Below are 23,059 nucleotides of genomic sequence, written 5' to 3' on the forward strand. Positions count from 1 at the left end.
AAATAATCCTACATCCATCATGGTACACATATAACATAAATGCATAAATACAACTTAACTTTTTATGCTAGTTTTGTATAGAGTAGAGAACAATTAGATCCCCTGTCAGTTTTTAGAAAGGCTACAGTGCCACTCCTTCATCGGCCAATCAAGTAAGGCAGGGTGTATGTAGAGGGGTCACATTTAGGACCCGGCCCCATGCTCCTGTACACCAGGAAATGAAGCGCAACGGGGGCCGCATATAGAGGAACCAATCTCCTCCGTTTTCCTCCTGCAGCCTTTAATCGGCTGTAGGAGGAAAACAGAGGGGATTGGTTCCTCTACCCTGCACGTTGCCTCCTACCCATCTACTGCTGTCAATGGGCTCCTGTGTACACCCCGCCCCATCCCCCACAGCGCTGCCAAGTTCCCCCCTCCCCTCTCTCACTAGCTGCTGTACGAAATGTACCAGGATGGAGAATGGGGAAGGGGCCAGTAAATGTGTAATTTTCTGTCCCCTTCCTTGTCTTAATGATTAGAAAAAAGACTCTGTTCATTCATAACTGAGGCATAGTAAACTGTGTTTACTATGTTTCAGTTTGTGAATGAACAGGAAGCTCTTTATAGAGCTATTCCTGTCCATTTCTTCTGTGTTGCTAGGGCTGCAGAGAAGAAGATTGAGGACACAGCCCCCAATCTCCATTTCCTGTCTCAAAGGGGAAAAAATCTGAAGTCTGTTTAGACCCCTAATATTTCTCCAAAGCCCCCCAACGGGGCTACTTAAAAATTGTAAAAAAATAAATAAATAAAATAAAATGGTAAAAAAAAAACAATAATAAAAAAAATAACAAAAAGAAAAAAACTACTGATGCCAGTGGTGTAACTATCAGGGTCGCAAAGGTCGCATTTGCGCCCAGGCCCTGGTGTTTCACCATCATGGAGGGGCCCCGGCCAGGGGTCAGGGGAGTCCTGGTTTCTTGCATCGGGGCCCCTGGGTTGTAGTAATGCCTCTGCTGTGGTTCAGCCAGTGAGGGAGCGAATTCAAGTAAGAAAGGTGGCAGTTACATTTTAGCCACTGGCCAGTGTCACACTGCCTATAATATGGATGAATAAAATTTTAATTTCAGTTCATTTTGTCCCAAAATTACCCATTTTACCATCTGCAAAATTTGTCTAAACCTGAACCTCGTTTTCACTCACTGAATTTATTATGTTTTTCATGTAATTTGTAGATGTGCTGTTGGGTTGGGTTTATGTTAGTTGATACATTTTTACTTTAGTGTTCTTCGTATTTGTGCTTTTTATAACTATTAACTATTTTTATTTATAGTTAATAGTTATTTGCCTATTGTTGTTTCGCTATTTTTTTCCTTTTTTTTTACTGGTTTCGATCTGTGAAAAAGAAAACCATGTTAAGGCTAACAGAGGCTTTTTTTGGCACATGAAACTTTCATAACACTCAGGAGCACTTTAAAGCTCATTGCACCCTTAAAAACCACCTTCAAATTTTTACATCCTTTTTGACTAGTTACCCAATATGCACTGAAATTTTAAGAATGTGAAAACCTTTAATATTACTCTGCCCCAGGGTTTGAGCTTACAGCCCACTCTATAAGCTGATGGGTAGAAAGCTTGAAGGTAGGGTAGAAGACGGACAATGGCACTGAACTGAATCGCATTGTTCTTTTCCTTTTGCTGTACACATTACAGCAGAACAGAGATGAATGAATCACGAAAGTATGTGTACTCCTATGCAATCTTTTGGCAGATAAAACAACTCTAAGAGTATATATACATTTCAACAGTACACAGCTGTTTGGCTTGAGCTACATTTCAAAGTTAGATCAATATATCTCAGGAAGTACATTTTTGTTGAATACACAGCTGCATTGCATGGAAACTGTAATACTTTTTTTTTTTTAATTCATTTTAAAGCATTATACAAACAAGGTATCATAGAAATCCCAAAACTCAAAAAGAAAATAATTACAACGACAATTACTGGCGCAGTCAGGTAACAAAGAAGAACCATAAAAGGCAAAATTACCCATCAACCCCCCACCCCTAGTACAACACCTTAAAAAGATAAGTAATAAGTGTTTTTTTAAAAGCATCCTAGTAAAATTTCAGCATGACAATACGGACATCACAGGAATCCCACAGCCATGTTAGCCTAATGACTCCACAACAGGGTTATTTCAAACAGGAAGAACCTTCCAGACTCATGTGCAACCGGGACAGCCTCATGCAAGGGTGGATATGTCAGACATCCAACTATGCCACACCTTAAACTTTTTGGGGCAGCCTCTATTTTGGTAAGTGGCTTTATAGAATTAAGAAAATTATTAATTAAGTCTTTCCGCAAAGCTACTGAAGGGGCCTCAGGTTTCTTCCAATAGAGAAGAATTTCCTTACGTGCGTAAAATAACTTAATCAACAGTAAAGTTCTCTGTGCCCTAAGGGGCGCCAGTTCCTCCACTAGGCCAAGTTAACACACAGCAATAGTTATGGGTACATGAAGGGCTGTAACGTTTTCAAGAGTGTAAGCCACCTCCTGCCAGAAAAGCTGTATTAGCGGGCATTGCCAAAAGATATGTTCAAAATCTGCTGGGGAATGCTCGCAATGCCTACAATTCGCCAAGTCAGAAGCATAAATCCTGGTAAGTCTGGCTGGAGTATAATAAATTCTTTGCAGAATTTTGTATTGAATGAGGCAGTACCAGGATGACACTAAATACTTGCAAATGCAATCCCACATATCATCCCAGTTATCACCTTGGACATCCACCACTCCCTGCACTTTTCAATGGGTTTTGGTCTGACCATAAACAATTCTTTGAATAAAACAGACTGTGTTTTAGTGAGTTGTTCCAATGCTAGCAACTGCTCCAAGTCTGAGGATTAGATCTGTAGAGTTGTGCTCCCAAATTCAGAAAGAAAAGCATGACGCAGTTGCAGGTAGCAGAAGAAGTACTGACTTTGGTGTTGGACTTTGGATTTAAGTTTGCCAAAAGTAAACAGTCGCCCACTTCCTACTATATCCTTAACCTGCCTAGCTCCCTTCTCTGCCCACAGAATGGGATCTGCAGATGATGATTATACCAGAGTGGCGTAGAGGGAGAATAGTTAGTACCCTCAGGCTGAATAATGTTCTTTACCTTATCCCATGCCTTAACAGTCACCCAGATAGAGCCTGTTAGTACAGTATAGCCCTGAGGTCTCCTAAAGAACAAATAATGCAGTCCTTCATATGAGCCTATCAGAGCCACCTCCAACAACGTGGCTGCATTCCCATCCTCCCTTATCAGCCATCTACATGCAAATACCATCTGACATGCTAAAAAATACTTATATAGATCAGGCAGCACAAGTCCCTCTTGGCCCAAAGGCTCCTGGAGAGCTCATAATCCTATTCTAAGGTGGGATGATGACCACAAAAAGAACTAAATAGGCCCTCAATTTTCTGAAATATGAACAAGGGACCCACTGGGTCCCTTGGGAATTTCGCAAGAAGTACAAGATAATCGGTAAAATCCTAATTGAAAGGAGGTTAATCCTACCCAACGATAAGGGCAAGTGTTTCCATGCCTCCAACTGCATATTAAAAGGAAGGAATGTAAGGATGTAGATTAAGAAACCCAAAAGTCTGTCACTTTAGTGGAGATTACAACCCCAAGATAATTAATAGTAGAGACCCAGGATAAAGGTATGTCAGGAGCAGCAAGCACCTGAGCACCACTATCTATAGGTAAAACACTGGACTTTGCCCAGTTAACTCTGAGCCCCGATCAGGTAGAGAAGGTATTTCAAATTTAAAGGCTGCCTGCCAGGAAAGGAAACGGCAATAACTTGAAAGTAAAATTACAGCTGTTGAAGTCAAGTAAAGGCAAATACCACCAAGATAACACTGAGTGGACAGTACAGAGCAGTACAGAGCGTTTCCTACCATATTTCCTTGCTTGACGCAATAGCCACTCTTCAGAACAGAGTGCGAGGGCATATGCTTATTCACAGGTATGTAGCTTTGACTGGGCTGGAGAGACATATGAGGGACCAATTCAGTTGGCTTGACATCGGGACACTCACCTCCGTTCTGAAAAACAAACAAACGTCAACAGTCACTATTTGACATGAAGTTCAGCAAACTCTGGATGGTATGCCCTTGATTAATTAAAGAAGAACCAAAGGGCCAATAGGACAGCGCACACTGGGCAAACATTTGATGGCTTCATATGTCAAGCCCCATTGTTAGGGTGATGTTTTAAGCTCTTGTTTGATGTTTTGTTGCTTGAGTTCATCTTAAAGAGACTCTGTCACCAACTTAAAAAAATGTACAGTAATATCATCAGTACATCTAACAGCACATCTAATTAACAGCTAACATAAACACATACACATCTTACAATGGTTTGGTAATGAGATAAAGTAGACATGATAATAATCACATCTCCAAGAGGATTAGCAGACAGACAGAAACAATAGGTGACTCAATTAACAATGGGATTTCACACCTAGGAGGCACACAATAGGAGAATTATACAATAAAAGAAAGACACCTAATACACAGACTTACACAAAGCAGCAGGAGACACCAGCATTGGGTTGTTTGTACTAATCTGATCATAATTTTCTGCTTAGAGTCCAGGAGGGGGTTGAAGTAGTCATTGCTGGTTTGGGCACAGAGGCCCCAAATCTGTCCAGAGTCTGTGTGTTTTGGGGAGACATGGCCTGGAATCTGAAGCAAAACCACTCCAAGGGTCTCCCAGGCACACACCTCCCAAAGAATAGAGCCCCCTCAAAATCCAGGGCCAATAGTCAGTAGGCAAGAAGCTACCCTGCCTTCCCCTCCAAAAGCCCCTGTCCCGGTTGGGTCTGTCACAGACACTATCAAATTTTTATTCGGCCGCATGTGTTTGCTAAACGTAAATGCATTTTTACGAAAAATTCCCAAAAATCAACATACATAAGTAGGTTTACAACTTTATGTTGGTCCACATTCATAACCTGGGCCACATGTCTGCTGGGGCTTCTGACATCACATTCAAGATGACAGAACTTTGCAGTAGTCCCAGGCCTATTGGATGTTTAAACCTGAGGAATGTACAGGTATATAACATACAGTATATGTTAAATGCACATATTATCACATGAAAACATTTTTGTTGAAATGAATGGTCTGGAACAGGGTCTCTTTAGTGGTTCTTAATAAAGTTTAAAAATGCAACATTATATATTTGTAACTAAAATTTCTTATGATCTTTAACATGTTATGGGCATTTCAAAGGTAATTTTCAATTATTTTTTAATACTTAGCAATCCTATCATATAGTACGTTGTTCAAGCACTTTTTGTTGTGGGGCGACAACGCTTTGTCTTCCAATTGGTCTCCCATGTATTCACCCAGTTACATGCACCTCCATTGAAGACTATAAGTGCCCATGCTGACACTCAGTACATAGGCATTCCTTGTTGTCACCATAGGGAAACCTGTAAAAAATGTACATCTGCTAATCCACTTTTTGATGTATTCTGTCTGCATTAATGTACAGTCTAGTATGTGGAAGGAAGATGTTCCCAAGAACTAAATAGTGGTATGCATACTCCATTTCAGGGGTAATTAAACATTCTAAACAAAGGACAAGGTCACTGTCCCTAAGACTAAAGGGGGGGGGGGCAAATTGTGGTCAGTAGGAGTAGAAAACGTCTCAGCATCAGTGGTCAGCAAAAATATACAATACCCTCCACTTGATGGTGAGCTTGAGTTAAAATGAACCAGAGTTGGTGGTTGGTGGGGAAAAAACAACCTACTGCCTGTGGTTAAATTAGAGAAGAAATAATGCTTTATTCTTGGTTTCAGAGGAGAAAACAGTGCCTCATCATTGGTGTCAGTGGGAGAAATAGTATCCCATGAATGGAGTCGATGGGAGGAACAGTGCCCCATTCTTGGTGTCAGTGGAAGGAAAGGTGGCCCATCATTGGTGCCAGTGGAAGGAATAATATTTGTGTCATTGGTATCAGTGGGAGGAACAGTGTCCCTTTGTTGGTGTCAGTGGGAGGAATAGTGCCACAACAATGGTGTCAGTGGGAGGAATTGTGGGCAACAGTTGGGGTCAGTGGATGGAATTTTCCATGCCAGGGAGATGAATATTGCCCTGGGGCCATTTAAAAGCAATGGACTGTAGTTTGGGGACCACTGCTCTAGTCTGTGCCACAATAAGACTGCAGCTCCATTTTTTTTCAACTACAACAGCACTTAATTCCCAGTAGTAGCTTATGAGAAAATTATGCAAATCAAATTAGGGTGTCTCAAATTAGTAAATGATAATTGTCTTATTTTTATTTTTGTAAGCCTACCCTCGTCTCAGAAGAAAACTCCTATGCTTGGCAGTATGAGCTGCCCTCAGTGTGATCTGACACACCCCAACACCCCCAGCCCCTTCCTCCTACTGAGTCCTACTGTGTTACATTCAACATTGAGGCGCCTACGATCATGCATGCTGATTTTCTGTGTCATGGCTGGTGATTCCAGTTTCCATAAAATATGAAAGATCATTGACTAAAGTACAAGAGAACCAGAATGACAAACCACTGGTATAGTTGCCAACAGTCACGGATTAGCTGGAACACTTGCGGATTTTGGTCAAATGTGGCGGCAGGTCCTTGACCTGGCCAGAGTCCTGGAAATCAGACCCGTTCCCTGACACTGACTTTTTTGTGTCATTATCAGTCGCAACTCTGCACAAACATCGGGGCATTTTAACATTGCTGCCGCAGCTAGGTGCATGCACATTGAGGTGCAATGATTTGCTATATTGCTGCTCATGTGGACAGAGATCGGGGACAAATTTTCTTCCCTTCCCCCAGCAGAAACTTTCACTAGCCCAGTGGATGTCTGAAAGAACATCCCCTAGGAGGAGCATGGCGTGGAAAAGGATAGGGATGCAATCCATCCTGTATTATGCAGACTCCAACAGGTGACGTCAGTGGAAGGTCGGTCCAGTCAGAGTCAGTGTAGCATTCCCACTGTATTTTCAACCTCCTGCCATGCTTGGCACATGCCAGCAGTCTGGTGCCCAGAGTCCCAACATAGACTATTCTGCTCCACTGTAGTGCTCTCCTGATCTCTCAACTTGTAAGTAGAACCATTGTTGTTTAAATGTTGTTTCCATCTGCCAAGCCCCCTCCCCACCTGCCCTGTGATGTCTTATCTAGAACGGGATGGTTTCTCCTTTCCTTCTCGCCTTCCCCGCCATGCACAGTTCCAGCAGCAGGAGGGCACTTTCTGTAAGTTGAGGCTCTGATGTTAAAGGAGGACTTTGATGTTAAAGGGGGGCTCTCATGGTAAAATCAGGGCTCTGATGGTAAAGGAGGATTCTGTTCGGAAAAAGAAGGGCTCTTATGGTAAAGGGGGGCTCTAAAGGTAAAGGAGGGCTCTGATGTTAAAGGGGGGCTCTGATGGTAAAGGAGGGCTCTGATAGTCAAAGTAGGGCTCTTATGATAAAAGAGGGCTCTGATGGTAAAGAGGGGCTCTTATGGTAGAGGGGGCCTCTGAAGGTAAAGGGGGGCTCTAATGTTAAAGGAGGGCTCTGATGTTACGGGGGACTTTGAAGGTAAACATTTTTTTTATCCAGCAGTCACTGGACTATGAGAAATTGGGTTTAACCGCCTCCCGCCCACCATATAGACAAATGACGGCGGGCAGGATCACCTCTTGTTCTGGGTCAACGTCATATGAGGTCCCCCAGTCTTGACGCAGGGCGGTGTTTGCGGGCATGCTGTGTCCCTGGGACATGGCGTGATCCCGATCTCGATAAAGAGCCACGTCCCCGGCTCTTTACCCATGTGATCCGCTGTGTCTAATCACAAGTGATCACATGTAAACAAGGAGATGCCATTTATCGGCTCTCCTCACCTCACACTGACACTGAATGTGAGGAGAGTTGATCAGCAGCATCACAGGGGAGACTTGTATAGGTAATCAGGGCACTGATCATCAACAGTGCCCATCAGTGATGCCAAACTGTACCCATTAGTGACACCAGTCTGGGTCCGTCAGTGATGTCAAACTGTACCCATCAGTGACACCAGTCCGTGCTCATCAGTGATGCTGATTTGTGTCCATCAGTGAGGCCAATCTGTGACCATTAGTGAGGCCAATCAGTGCTGCCTTTCAGTGCCCATCAGTGCCACCTATCAGTGCCGCCTATCAGTGCTGCATATCAGTGCCACCTATCAGTGCCTATCAGTGCTGCATATCAGTGCCACTTATCAGTGCTGCATATTAGAGTCTCCTCACCAGTGCCCATCAGTGCAGCATCATCAGCGCACATCAGTGAAGGAGAAAAATTACTTATTTACATAATTTTCAGACAGAAATTAAGAAAAACTTTTTCTATTTTCAAAATGTTGGTATTTTTTCATTTTTTTTAGCAAAAAAAAAAAAAATCCCAGCAGTGAATAAATACCACCAAAAGAAAGCTCTTTTTGTGGGAAGAAAATGATAAAAAATGAATTTGGGAACAGTGTTTCATGATCGCGCAATTGTCATTCAAAGTATGACAGCGCTGAAAGTTGAAAATTGGCCTGGGCAGGAAGCGGGTAAAAGTGCCCTGTATTGAGGTGGTTAAAACTGCACTGCTCAATTTCTCACAGTAAAGACAGTGGTATGTGTCAGCTAACAGCACTCTTTACTTCTATCTTTTAGACTTTGAGATAGAAGTAAAGAAATGCTGTTAGCTGACAAAGATGGTATCTCCTGTTTCCATGTAGCACTGTCCCGACTGTGAGAAATTGGGCAGTGCAGTTTTAAACCCAATTTCCCATAGTCACTCCTTGCTGACACCATCACTATCAGGAGAGGACTGGGCCAGGGGGCAGGGGGGAAATTGCCCCCAGGGCCGCTTTGATGCCCCATAAAAAAGACTGCACCACTCCCGCCACAGACATGCCCAAAGAATTCCTGGAGAAGAGAAGTAAAAAGTCCCCACCGCTGACCTACTGTATGTGGGATGAAGACAAGGACAGCTTGCAGGCCTCCTCCCCCAGCATGGATGGTGTAAACTGTGTCTGAGCATAGGCCGGTTCCAGGCCCTACTGGAGACTCTCCTCCCCTATAGCCCCTCACTAGCCACGATCGAACTGTCCCAGCTCCCCGAACCACCCCCCAGCTGGCCAGGTTGGGAACCTGGATTCGGCGGCCGAGTAGAGAGTACCTGGAGCAGAGCTGCAGCCTGGAATAGGGGTCAAGATGAGACAGGGAAGAGGGGGAGTGGGAGGGGGGCCGAATTGATGCACCATGAGTCTCTGGTTTGTACTTGTCCCCTGGGCCAAAAATTGCCAGTCAGCCGCTGATCACTATGGCCCCTTTCACACAGTGGGTCCAATCATGTCTGCCTGTCAATTTTTAAGTTCCTGATGGGAAGGTCTATGCATCCCTATGGACAGGCTGATGTAAACAGACTCTATTTAACCACACACCCTTTAACTACTTGCCAACCAGCCTCCATAGTTTTACTGCGGCAGGTCGGCTCTGTTGCGTGAAACGACGTACATGTACGTCGCTTTGTGTAATATATAGTGGGGGTTCATGTGTGCCGATTGGTCAGAGGGGAAGCCAATCAGTGGGTCCGGCAGACGCAATGTCTGCCGGGCACCCTTGATCGCTCCCCATGGAGACAGCATGGTGGTCTGCCGATGTAAACAACAAGGCAGACCGCTGTTCTGTCAGTGATGAACACAGGTATCCTGTGTTCCTCCTATTTAGGAACACAGGTCTCTGTGTTGATCCAGTGAGCACAATTCCCACACAGTTATAAAGCACTCCCTAGGAACACACTTAACCCTTTCATCGCCCCTGGTGTTAACCCCTTTGCTTGCCAGTGTCCTTAGTACAGTAACAGTGCATATTTTTAGCACTGATTACTGTAGTGATGTCACTGGTCCCCTCAAAAGTGTCAAAAATGTCAGTTAGGTGTCCGATCTGGCCGGAATTATATAAATCTATCCCATAGTTGTAGCAATAACTTTTGCTCAAACCAATCAATATACACTTATTGGGATTTTTTTTACCAAAAATTTGTGACAGAATACATATTGGCCTAAATTTTAATGAAAAAAATACATTTTTACATTTTTTTTATTGGGAATGTTTTATAGCAGAAAGTAAAAAATATATATATATATTTTTAAGAATTGTTGCTCTTTTTTTGTTTATAGCACAAAAAAAATTGCAGAGGTGATTAAATACCACAAAAGAAAGCTCTATTTGTGGGAAAAAAAAGGACATCAATTTTATTTGGGTACGGCGTTGCACAACTGCACAATTGTCAGTTAAAGTAACACAGTGCCGCGATAGCAAAAAATGGCCTGGTCATTAAGGTGCTAATACCTTCCGCTCCTTAAGTGGTTAAGCCACGCCCATTATTTAGCGTAATTTAAACCATGCCCATTTTCGCACCGCACAATTTTCTGAGGATCAACCACACCCATAAAATTAATTCCCAACACCAAATAACATACTACTCCGCCTACTCTGGCTTTCTGTAAAAAAAAGTGTCCCGAAATGTTTTTGGGAATGTTGGCAACTATGCACTGGGGTTTTCAGGTGTATTTCTGTGTGTGTGTGTACATATATGACCAACCTGGATCAGAGGTGTTTGCACAACCACTCCACCAATTATTTCCATCTTGTATGGGACTGGTGCATTTTTCTCTGCAGGGCCTGTAGATCCTGTCTCAGATAATGGAGTGCAACCTGGTCGAGGTACCTGAAAAAAGAGAATAATCCAGGTTTATAGAAGAATATTATGCACGAATCAGGGAAAGTGATCATTACCTGAAGTGCTTTAACAAACATTTATTAGTGTAGGAAACATGTCAAACACAAGGCCCGCAGCTGAATTTGGCCCTCCAGGCCATTTCATGTGGCCCTTGCACCTCTCCTGCAGCTGCAGTACCCCTCTCGTTTCCACCCCCACCTTGTTTAGGAAGTCAGTGGCTGAGAGGAGGACAGAACTCCTCTGCTTTATCCTGCACTTCTCCGTGAAGCTGCGGAGAGGCTTTTCTCTGCCCTGTTTCAGCAGTTGGCAGGAGGGAGGAGGACAGAGCTCCTCCTACAGATCCTGCAGCTCTCTGTGCACCCCCTGGTCTCTGCCTTCCCTGATCTCAGCATTTAGCAGAGTCTGGCAACTGACTCCATCCTTCCTCTGTTCCTCCTCCTGACACTGCACTGTCTGCTTCCTAGTTCTGCCCCCAGCTTATTCCCGGCAGGAGCACAAGGGGGGTGAACTGTAATGTAAGGGAGGGTGAAGGACTCTTGACTTCTGATGGTGGGGGGGGGGGGGATCTTAAATGTCTGATGTAAGCAGGGGGGGGCTCTGGACATCTGCTTATAATTATTATGAGAATAATACAATTCTATGCCAGTTGAAAAGGAGTGACGTACACCGCTGGTATTATCCACAAGAAACTTTGTTGAAGGTTCTTTAGACAGAGCACCATGGCAGAACCAGTTTCTTGTGGATGATAGCAGTGGTGTGCGACCCTCCTATTCGTACTTGCATCATCTGCTACATTATAAGTGGGCTCTGTGCCGTTCTGTCCATATATATATATATATATATATATATATATATATATATACTGTATATACACCCACACACTATATTACCAAAGGTATTGGGACGTCTGCCTTTACACGCACGTGAACTTTATTGGCTTCCCAGTCTTAGTCTGTAGGGTTCAATATTGAGTTGGCCCACTTTTTGCAGCTATAACAGTTTCAAATCTTCTGGGAAGGCTGTCCACAAGCTTTAGGAGTGTGTCTATGGGAATGTTTGAGCATTCTTCCAGAACCGCATTTGTGAAGTCAGGCACTGATGTTGGACAAGAAGTAGTCATGTCAGAACAGGAAGGGGCCATCCCCAAACTTTTCCCCACAAAGTTGGGAGCATGAAATTATCCAAAATCTCTTAGTATGCTGATGGTTTATGAGTTCCCTTCACTCGAACTAAAGAGCCAAACCCAACCCCTGGAAAAACAACTCCACACCATAATCCCCCCTCCACCAAATGATTTGGACCAGTGCACGAAGCAAGATCTATTAAGACATGGATGAGCGAGTTTGGGGTAGAATTTACAAGGTCTCAGATGTGAATGGGGAGCCGTGTGTTAAATTTGGTGTTATCGCTCTCACTCTCTTATACTGGTCACTCGAGGTTCAACATGGCACCTCATGGCAAAGAACTCTCTGAGGATTTGAAAAAAAAAATTGTTGCTCTACATAAAGATGGCCTAGGCTATAAGAAGTTTGTCAAGGCCCTGAAACTGACCTGCAGCCAGTGGCGGCCCGTGCATAGGGGGCGCCAGGGCGCCGCCCCCCTACCCCTAAAAAAAAAAGGAAAAAAAAAAAACAACAAAACGAACAAAAAAGTTGTTCAAAAAAAAAAATTGGGTTCGCCGGCCTGAACCCAAGGAACTGGGGGCTGGGGGGGGGGTGGGGTTACGTCCCAGAAGAGGCGCCGATTGGCTGCCTTCTGGGGGGGTAGGGGGTAATCCTGGGCGCAAGTCTTTGCGGTTGGACACCCCCACTTTCTGATATCCTGGCTGTGATTGGTCCAGTCTACAGCCTGGACCAATCATCATCCAGGATATCGCTGACGTCGCAATGGGGGCGGTGCTGGTGCGTGCGTCAGTCACTCACCGTCACCGCCGCTCAGAGAACAGGAGAGGCCGCCCGCCGGTTCCCGCCGCCGAGACGACGAGGGAGAAGGACCCGCCGGTTCCCGCCGCCGAGACGAGAGAGAAGGACCCGCCGCAGAAGAGGAAGAAGCTGAGCCGCCCCGCCGCCAGGTAAGTTTGAAGGGAGCACGCACGCTGACACTCTGCAATCATTGGGGGACAATGCTGGCGCTCTGCAATCATTGGGGGACAATGCTGGCGCTCTGCAATCATTGGGGTACAATGCTGGCGCTCTGCAATCATTGGGGTACAATGCTGGCACTCTGCAATCATTGGGGTACAATGCTGGCACTCTGCAATCATTGGGGGACAATGCTGGCGCTCTGCAATCATTGGGGTACAATGCTGGCACTCTGCAATCATTGGGGTACAATGCTGGCACTCTGCAATCATTGGGGTACAATGCTGGCACTCTGCAATCATTGGGGTACAATGCTGGCGCTCTGCAATCATTGGGGGACAATGCTGGCACTCTGCAATCATTGGGGGACAATGCTGGCGCTCTGCAATCATTGGGGGACAATGCTGGCGCTCTGCAATCATTGGGGGTCAATGCTGTGGCAATCTGCAATCATTGGGGGACAATGCTGTGGCACTCTGCAATCATTGGGGGACAATGCTGTGGCGCTCTGCAATCATTGGGGGACAATGCTGTGGCGCTCTGCAATCATTGGGGGACAATGCTGGCGCTCTGCAATCATTGGGGGACAATGCTGTGGCGCTCTGCAATCATTGGGGGACAATGCTGTGGGACTCTGCAATCATTGGGGGACAATGCTGTGGCACTCTGCAATCATTGGGGGACAAAGCTGTGGCACTCTGCAATCATTGGGGGACAAAGCTGTGGCGCTCTGCAATCATTGGGGGACAATGCTGTGGTGCTCTGCAATCATTGGGGGACAATGCTGTGGCGCTCTGCAATCATTGGGGGACAATGCTGTGGCGCTCTGCAATCATTGGGGGACAATGCTGTGGCGCACTCTGCAATCATTGGGGACAATGCTGTGGCGCTCTGCAATCATTGGGGGACAATGCTGTGGCGCTCTGCAATCATTGGGGGACAATGCTGTGGCACTCTGCAATCATTGGGGGACAATGCTGTGGCGCTCTGCAATCATTGGGGGACAATGCTGTGGCGCTCTGCAATCATTGGGGGACAATGCTGTGGCGCTCTGCAATCATTGGGGGACAATGCTGTGGCGCTCTGCAATCATTGGGGGACAATGCTGTGGCGCTCTGCAATCATTGGGGGACAATGCTGTGGCACTCTGCAATCATTGGGGGGCAATGCTGGCACTCTGCAATCATTGAGGGACAATGCTGTGGCACTCTGCAATCATTGGGGGACAAAGCTGTGGCGCTCTGCAATCATTGGGGGACAAAGCTGTGGCGCTCTGCAATCATTGGGGGACAATGCTGTGGCGCTCTGCAATCATTGGGGGACAATGCTGTGGCGCTCTGCAATCATTGGGGGACAATGCTGTGGCACTCTGCAATCATTGGGGGACAATGCTGGCGCTCTGCAATCATTGGGGGACAATGCTGTGGCGCTCTGCAATCATTGGGGGACAATGCTGGCGCTCTGCAATCATTGGGGGACAATGCTGTGGCACTCTGCAATCATTGGGGGGCAATGCTGGCACTCTGCAATCATTGGGGGACAATGCTGTGGCACTCTGCAATCATTGGGGGACAAAGCTGTGGCGCTCTGCAATCATTGGGGGACAATGCTGTGGCGCTCTGCAATCATTGGGGGACAATGCTGGCGCTCTGCAATCATTGGGGGACAATGCTGTGGCACTCTGCAATCATTGGGGGACAATGCTGTGGCGCTCTGCAATCATTGGGGGACAATGCTGTGGCGCTTGAAGGGGGCACAGCACAGTTGCATTGAAGGGGGCATGCACGCTGAACTCTGCATTGTTGGGGCACAGCACAGAGTTCATTGCATTGAAGGGGGCACAGTGTTTATTGCATTGAAGGGGGCACAGCACAGTGTTTATTGCATTAAAGGGGGCACAGCACAGTGTTTATTGCATTGAAAGGGGCACAGCACAGTGTTTATTGCATTGAAGGGGGCACAGCACAGTGTTTATTGCATTGAAGGGGGCACAGCACAGTGTTCATTGCATTGTGGGGGCACAGCACAGTGTTCATTGCATTGAAGGGGGCACAGCACACTGTTTATTGCATTGAAGGGGGCACAGCACAGTGTTTATTGCATTGAAGGGGGCACAGCACAGTGTTGCATTGAAGGGGGCATGCACGCTGAACTCTGCATTGTTGGGGCACAGCACAGTGTTCATTGCATTGAAGGGGGCATAGCACAGTTGTTATTGCATTGAAGGGGGCACAGCACAGTGTTTATTGCATTGAAGGGGGCACAGCACATTGTTCATTGCATTGAAGGGGGCACAGCACATTGTTCATTGCATTGAAGGGGGCACAGCACAGTTGCATTGAAGGGGGCATGCACGCTGAACTCTGCATTGTGGGGGCACAGCACAGTGTTTATTGCATTGAAGTGGGCATAGCACAGTGTTTATTGCATTGAAGGGGGCACAGCACAATGTTCATTGCATTGAAGGGGGCACGCACGCTGAACTCTGCATTGAAGGGGGCATGTACACTGGTCTCTGCATTGAAAGGGGGCATGTACGCTGGTCACTGCATTGAAAGGGGGCATGTACCATCTCCTGTACCATGACCTGTGCCATGCCTATACCATATCTGTGCCATGCCTATACCATCACCTGTGCCATGCCTGTACCATCACCTATGCCATGCCTGTACCATCACCTATGCCATGCCTGTACCATCACCTATGCCATGCCTATACCATCACCTGTGCCATGCCTGTACCATGACTTCAAAGTCACGCAATTTTTTACTGCGTTTTTTGACGCGAAGCAATACCTATTACATTTTTCTTTTTGCGCCCCCCCAAAAATTTTGAGCACCAGCCGCCACTGCCTGCAGCATTGTGGCCAAGACCATACAGTGGTTTAACACGACAGGTTCCACTCAGAACAGGCCTTGCCATGGTCGACCAAAGAAGTTGAGTGCACGTGCTCAGCGTCATATCCAGAGGTTGTCCTAGGGAAATAGACGTATGAGTGCTGCCAGCATTGCTGCAGAGGTTGAAGGGGTGGGAGGTCAACCTGTCAGTACTCAGACTATGTGCCACACACTGCATAAAATTGGTCTGCATAGCTGTCGTCCCAGAAGGAAGCCTCTTCTAAAGATAATGCACAAGAAAGCCCACAAACAGTCTGCTAAAGACAAGCAGGCTAAGGACATGGAATATGGAACCATGTCCTGTGGTCTGATGAGACCAAGATAAACTTATTTGGTTCAGATGGTGTGTGTGGTGGCAACCAGGTGAGGAGTATAAAGACAAGTGTGTCTTGCCTACAGTCAAGCATGGTGGTGGGAGTGTCATGGTCTGGGGCTGCATGAGTGCTGCCAGCACTGGGGAGCTACAGTTCATTGAGGGAACCATGAATGCCAGCATGTACTGTGACATACTAAAGCAGAGCATGATCCTCTCCCCTCGGAGCAGTATTCCAACATGATAACGACCCCAAACACACCTCCAAGATGACCACTGCGCTGAGGGTAAAGGTGATAAACTGGTCAAGCATGTCTCCAGACCTAAACCCTATCGAGCATCTGTGGGGCATCCTCAAAGGGAAGGTGAAGGCGCACAAGGTCTCTAAGACCCACCAGCTCCGTTATGTCATCCTGAAGGAGTGGAAGAGGACTCCAGTGGCAACCTGTGAAGCTCTAGTGAATTCCATGCCCAAAAGGGTTAAGGCAGTGCTAGGAAAAGAATGGTGGCCAGTGGCCACACACGATATTAACACTTTGGGCCCAATTTGGACATTTCACTTAGGGGTGTACTAACTTTTGTTGCCAGCGGTTTAGACATTATTGGCTGTGTGTTGAGTTATTTTGAGGGAACAGCAAATGTACACTGTTATACAAGCTGTACACTCACTACTTTACATTGTAGCAAAGTGTCATTTCCTCAGTGTTGTCACATAAAAAGATAGGGAGAGGTGAACACAGAGGAAGCGCGGCCTATGGACCAATCTGAAGACTGCCTCTATTGACTACAAATCAATTTGGGGTAATTACCACCCGATGAACATCTGGAATAAAAGCCTTTTGGAGTCACCCAGCACAGCTGCAAATCTCTGCAGTATAGTCTGAGCAGCACCTACACAGGTTCTCGATGCGATTCCGGGACCAGAGGGAAACAGTCGTATATGGAACAGGCAATCGAATACTATATATGGTGACAAAATCCTTAATAAAGGCTAAAATTGAAATTAAGCCGAAACGCGTTGGTTGCTTTTCGGATGTTTTCTTTGCCTGAATTCCAAGCCTCCACAAGCATGGAACAACAGAGAAATATGTTCTAAAAAAGTCACCATACCACCTTATATCACAGATCTTCAATACCTTTCTTCACATCTTCACCTTGGGTCTTTAACCCAACACCAAGAAATGCACAAATCTTTTATTTTTATTTAAATAAATCATTTTTATACTTATATACTTGTATAAACTTCAATCCTCACTTGCCCATAAAGTCCCAACCTTATTTGGTTGGAGGCAATAAAATAATCTTACAACCCTATGGTCAAGAAGATCAGGAGCTGTGTCCGTCAATAAACAAGAAAGATATGCTAATGTTTAAATAATTTTTGTTACATCATAAAATGATAAAATTATTGAAACAGAGGAGTGAATAGTCAATTTTACATTGTAGTGTGAGGTATATTGAAAACCACTTCTGCCCTTTGTGGGATGAATCTACAGAAGGTAATGTGAAGATAGTAACACAATGGGCAGTTGTAGCAGCGGGTCAGAGGGTACGGGGATAAAATACTGACTCCACTGCCTGGAAAATAAGCCGAGAATAAATCTGCCCTTGGCACATGTTCTTGCTTCTTCAGCTACATTTACACACAAATGTGTTAATCACCAGTGACTGAGCTCCAACCAGACAACAGTTACACAATTCTGGACGTCTGCCCAATTCTCACAGAATAATTAACTCTATCTGAATATAATGCAGAAAGGACGTATGCCCTGCAGCCTGTCTACCTCCCACATATAAATACACAAAATTACCTCTTTCTACTGACACCATTCCCAACTATGACAGGCCAATGTTGTCTCTCCACATAGTTTTATTGCTTACATAACAAAGGTACAAAACTCATTTAGATCTGGGAACAAAGAATGTCAATAAAATATCACTTTAAAGTAACACAAAATAATCAGACAATTGTGCAAAACAGTATATAAAAACACAACCTATTTAACCATTGCTACAAAATATAGCAAATGTTAGAAGGTAGTATAAAAGATTGACAAGCCCCCCAAGCCACCAACCTCCAAAATAAATATGTGTTAGACATGTGTCATTTGTTTCGGTCCGAATGTAAATTCAGGCAGATTTTTGGCTATTCGAAGATTCGGATGTATCCGAATCTCCAAATGAAATAGTAACAAATTTTGTTGAAAATTATTTAATTGTGTTTAGTAAATTCAAGTAGTGATTTTGGTTCCTCAGGCCAGAGGGTGGGACTTTGAGGCGAAATATTAGAAAGAAAAAGTATTGAAAAGTTTAAACGTTTTATCATAAAACGAAGTTTTGATAAAACGTTTAAACTTTTCAATACTTTTTCTTTCTAATATTTCGCCTCAAAGTCCCACCCTCTGGCCTGAGGAACCAAAATCACTACTTATTCTAATCAGGGATGTTGGCACCAATACAAAACTTAAATCTACTTTAAATTTCGGTTTTCTAGAACTCAACACAAATTATAGTGTTTAGTAAATTCATTTTCTAACGATTCCAATTTTTCGGAACGATTCTAATTCGGATCGTCAAAAAATGATCGACCGATTCCAATTCTGTGTGAAGAATAGCTGGTTGTTAAAGAGCGGGCCAGTAAGCTGGCTGCCGTATCCTCAACAACCCATTACTCATCAGGTGTTAGCGGGCTTCCCCACTGAAAGCTGAAATGGAAAAAAAATGAATTCCGACAATTAAAAATTTAGAAAAAAAAACAGCGTAGGCCCCCCCCCCCCCCCAATCCATACCAGGCTCTTCACGACAAAATTAAAAAAAAAGAAAGAAAAAAAAAGCAGTGGGTGTCTTCCCCAAAATCCATACCAGACCCTTATCTAAACATGCAGACCAGGAGGCCGGGAAAAGGGGGGGAGGAATGAGCGAGCCCCCCCACAATCCCTCCTGAACCATACCAGGCTACATGCCCTTAAGATGTTTGTATAGTTGCAAGCAATACCACAACATAGGTTTAAGCATGTGCCAAGTTGTGAATACCCCGTGAGCACAATTCCTGCTATGTGTAGCACAAAATGCCAATAGCAACACAAAAACAACTCAGTCCTGCATTCAAAATATAGGTGTAAAGCATAACTGAGATGAGATGGAAAAATGAACCCATCCGGCAGAGCTGTAATGCAATGTGGCTTGTAGTTAGCTGGTGGCCTCCAGCGAACTTTGTCCTTGCTGGAAGGGTGCAGGGCTAGTACTAAACCTGGGCCTTGAGGCATTGTGTACAGCCTAGGCTTAAGAGCCAAGGGACACCACAGGGATCAAGATAAAGGCACATCAGGTACTTGCAGACAGCACAAGGTACAAGCACTTCATCGTTGTAGTTACCTTAAAAACATTTAACCACTTCTGGATTAAAAGGATTTGCCCCCTTAATGACCAGGCCATTTTTTGCGATATGGCACTGCGTTATTTTAACTGCCAATTGTGTGGTAGTGCGACGCTGTGCCCAAATAAAATTGATTTCCTTTTTTCACACAGATACAGCTTTCTTTTGGTGGTATTTGATCACCTCTGCGATTTTTATTTTTGCGCTATAAACAAAAAAAATTTCCAATTTTGAAAAAAAACAATATTTTTTACTTTCTGCTATATAACATTCCCAAAAAAAAAATTAAAAGTCCAATTTTTTCATCATTTTAGGCCAATATGTATTCTACTACATATTTTTGGTAAAAAAAAAAATAAAAATCCCAATAAGCGTATATTGATTGGTTTGCGAAAAAGTTATTGCGTCTACAAAATAGAGGAAAGATTAATGTCATTTTTATTTTTTTATAGTAATAATGGCGGCGATCAGCGATTTTTAGCGGGACTGCAACATTGAGGCAGAAGGATCGGACACCTAACTGACATTTTTGACACTTTTGGGGGGGGACCAGTGACATTAACCGCTTGCCGACGTCACTAGCCTGGGAGGGTCTGGGGAGCGAGCGCGCACCGCCGGAGGTGCGCTCCCGCGCGGTCACGGACCCCCCCCCCCGCGCGTGTGACCGGCGGACCCGATGTCCGTCGGTCACTCGGCGATCGTCGGGGGAGAGCATAAAACAAATTGGCCGAAAATGTTAAAAAATTTTGATTTTTACATTTTTTTTGGGGAATTTCATATAAAAAATGTGAAAAATATTGTTATTTTTGCAAAATTTACGCTCTTTTTTTGTTTATAGCGCAAAAAGTAAAAAGCGCACAGGTGATCAAATACCACCAAAAGAAAGCTCTGTTTGTGGGGGAAAAAAGGACGTCAAATTTGTTTAGGTACATCGTCGCACGACCGCGCAATTGTCCGTTAAAGTCACGCAGTGCCGAATCGCAAAATACCCCCTGGTCGTTTAGCAGCCAAATCCTCCGGGGCTTAAGTGGTTAATACAATAATCAGTGCTAAAAATATGCAGTGTTACTGTACGAATGACACTGGCAGGGAAGGAGTTAACACCAGGGGTGATCAAAGGATTAAATGTGTCCCTAAAGGATGCTTTCTAACTGTGTGGGAGATGGGTTTGCTGCATGAACACAGGGACCTGTGTTCCTAAATAAGAGAAACACAGGTCGGCAGACCACGGTTCTGTCTCCACAGGGAGCGATTGTGGGTGTCCGGAGGCAATTGCGCCGGATCCACTGATCAGCTTTCTCTGTGGGGAATGGGTGCACGAGTGCGCCCCCACTAGTGGTCCCACGAAGCGACGTACAGGTACCACGGCGGTAGTAGTTAAAGTCAGGTCAAGGTGGATGGGAAGACTTGTTGAGCTTGTTTGGCCCTCAAGGAGACACCATGAGCCCTAACATGTTTTACCTGTCAAGGTTCCATCTAAGGAAGTGAAACATACCCTTGCTAGAAGAGTGCAGGGCTACTACAAAATATGGGCAGCAGTTGAGGCATTGTGTACAGCCTAGGCTTAAGATCCAAGGGGCACCACAGATATCAAGTTGAAGGTACATATACTTGCAGATAGCACAAGCACTTCAAGAATATGGAGAAAATGGGGTTTTTATAACCCTACATTTTCTTTATGGGATGGGAGCAGGGGTTAATAAATTGGAGCTTAAAATAAGTTAGGATAAGGTTTCTTAGGCTTATTCACTTAGTGAGGAGAAGGTCAGGCTGAACTCTTGACCTGGGCTACTTCAGTTTTGAAGTTTCCCGCCCAGAGTAGCTAGGTCTCTGGGCAGATTTCTGAGTTTTTTTGTATTTTCCCGCTTTTTGAGCAGTATCTCCGGGCAGAATAGAGCGTGGAGCCCAGCTCCCGCCTGAATCTTCCCGCTTCTTGGGGGCTAACCAGCCCCAGCCAGTCCCAAACTAGGGCTATTTAAAGCGGAGTTCCAGCCATTTACTCACCTGTCCAACGGTCCAGCGATGCGGCCGCCGGAAGCCTCGATCCTCTCCCTCGGCGCCGGCATCACTGCTGTGGGCACACGGCTGTTACAGTTTGCGGCTTCACCCCACTGCGCATGCGCGAGTCGCGCTGCGCGCCGTGATTGGCCGGCAATCTTCTGGGACCTCTGACGTGTCCCAGAAGATTGCAGGGAGGGGGGGGAGAGGAGAACTTCCGCTCAGGGCGCCACGGCGCTCCGAGCGGAAGTGGGAGCAGGTACCTGTCAAAACTAGGTACCCGCTCCCCCCCCCAAAAAATGACATGCCAAATGTGGCATGTCGGGGGGTCAGGACTCCCTAAAGCGGAAGTTCCACTTTTGGGTGGAACTCCGCTTTAAGGGTGACTGCGGGGCTCCGAGTCACTTCATCACTTCAGGAGCTATCTGGACTGTTCTCTCCCCCCCCCCCCCAATTTTATTTAAAACTAGTTTGTCGCGGCCAGTTTGTAAATTATTTGACTTCTGCTGTCGCCTTAGCTAAAGTGCTTTGGTGGATGTTATTGTTTTTTGACTTTGAGTATTGAGATGTTGGAAAATGTTGGTTGTTAAAAAAAAAAAGACATTTGGAAATAAAATTAATTTTAATGTTGTTTATTGTCAGCCCGAGCCGTGGTGGCTGGGCTGGTTCTGGACGTTTTTAAGTGATTTCTAAATAAAGTCTAAAGTATGTTCTATTATGTTAATGTTAAAAGTCAATAATAAAAAAACAGCCGCGGCCTTTGTCCAAACCTTTTTCTCTGTCTGGTGTTATTTATTTATTTATTGTATCTTAAATATGCTATAAGGTTATTTATTTAGTAAGAAGGACATCCTGCTTCCCATTCCCATGTAGTTACCTATAAAATGTTTAATTGTATCAGCTCTGGGCTGGCAACAGTGGGTTGAATCACCCACCACATAGACTCTGATGGCATCATTTTCATGCAATAATTTATTCTTCTGTCCACTGTTCATTCACAAAGCATGGTACCATTATAGGGCTTTGTAATGCTGCCTTATTTGAGTATAATTGGAAACCGGGAAGGAAATATTTGACTAATTGCATCCTTGACGTACTCCATAGCAGTATAGCATATACTATGCACAGCAATGTACAGTAAATACTTGGGAGACAGTACAGGTAAGGTAGTCATGGAGAAGCATGGAAGGGGACTTCAACCATATATGGATGGCTATCTGACTTGTATATATGTGCTTGCAAAAGGTCAGTCAGACTAGCTGAAAGAGTTTGTTCATTGTCAGACACGGTCTAAGAATAAAATAGTCTATCGACAACATAATGGTTCTTGCTGGAAAATATTGGGAGATGAAAAATGAAGATTGTTTATCAATATCTCCCTCCCTTTTATGCTTATGACTGACCTTTCAACCTTCTGGGACGGAAAAGAGAGTCACCTATTAGTACAACATTCAAATCACAGACGCTACCCTGACAAGCCTCAAGTCAAGAAGACTGTATAGAATTTGTTGGCAAGAGGCAGATTTTCTTACATTTACAGATAGTAGGAGTGCTATGGAAAATAAAAATCAAATCAACACCCTGATGCAATTTGTACCATTGGTATTCCCTAATATTAACTGAAAAAAAAATCAGTA

General features: G+C 44.9%; 1 protein-coding gene across 1 annotated transcript in view; it reads right to left on the reverse strand.

The window, feature by feature from the left end:
• PLEKHA2 (pleckstrin homology domain containing A2) overlaps positions 1-23,059 on the reverse strand; it is a 161,627-nt gene that overhangs the window by 62,800 nt on the left and 75,768 nt on the right. Inside the window, exons 6-7 of the mRNA XM_082255228.1 lie at positions 10,620-10,745; positions 3,926-4,072 (exon numbers count right to left, since the gene is read on the reverse strand). Of these exons, the coding sequence (XP_082111354.1) occupies positions 3,926-4,072; positions 10,620-10,745 (273 nt within the window). The remainder of the gene's footprint in view (positions 1-3,925; positions 4,073-10,619; positions 10,746-23,059) is intronic.

This window comes from Pelophylax lessonae (assembly GCF_965119305.1).
Source record: "Pelophylax lessonae genome assembly, chromosome: 4".
NCBI lineage: Eukaryota > Metazoa > Chordata > Amphibia > Anura > Ranidae > Pelophylax > Pelophylax lessonae.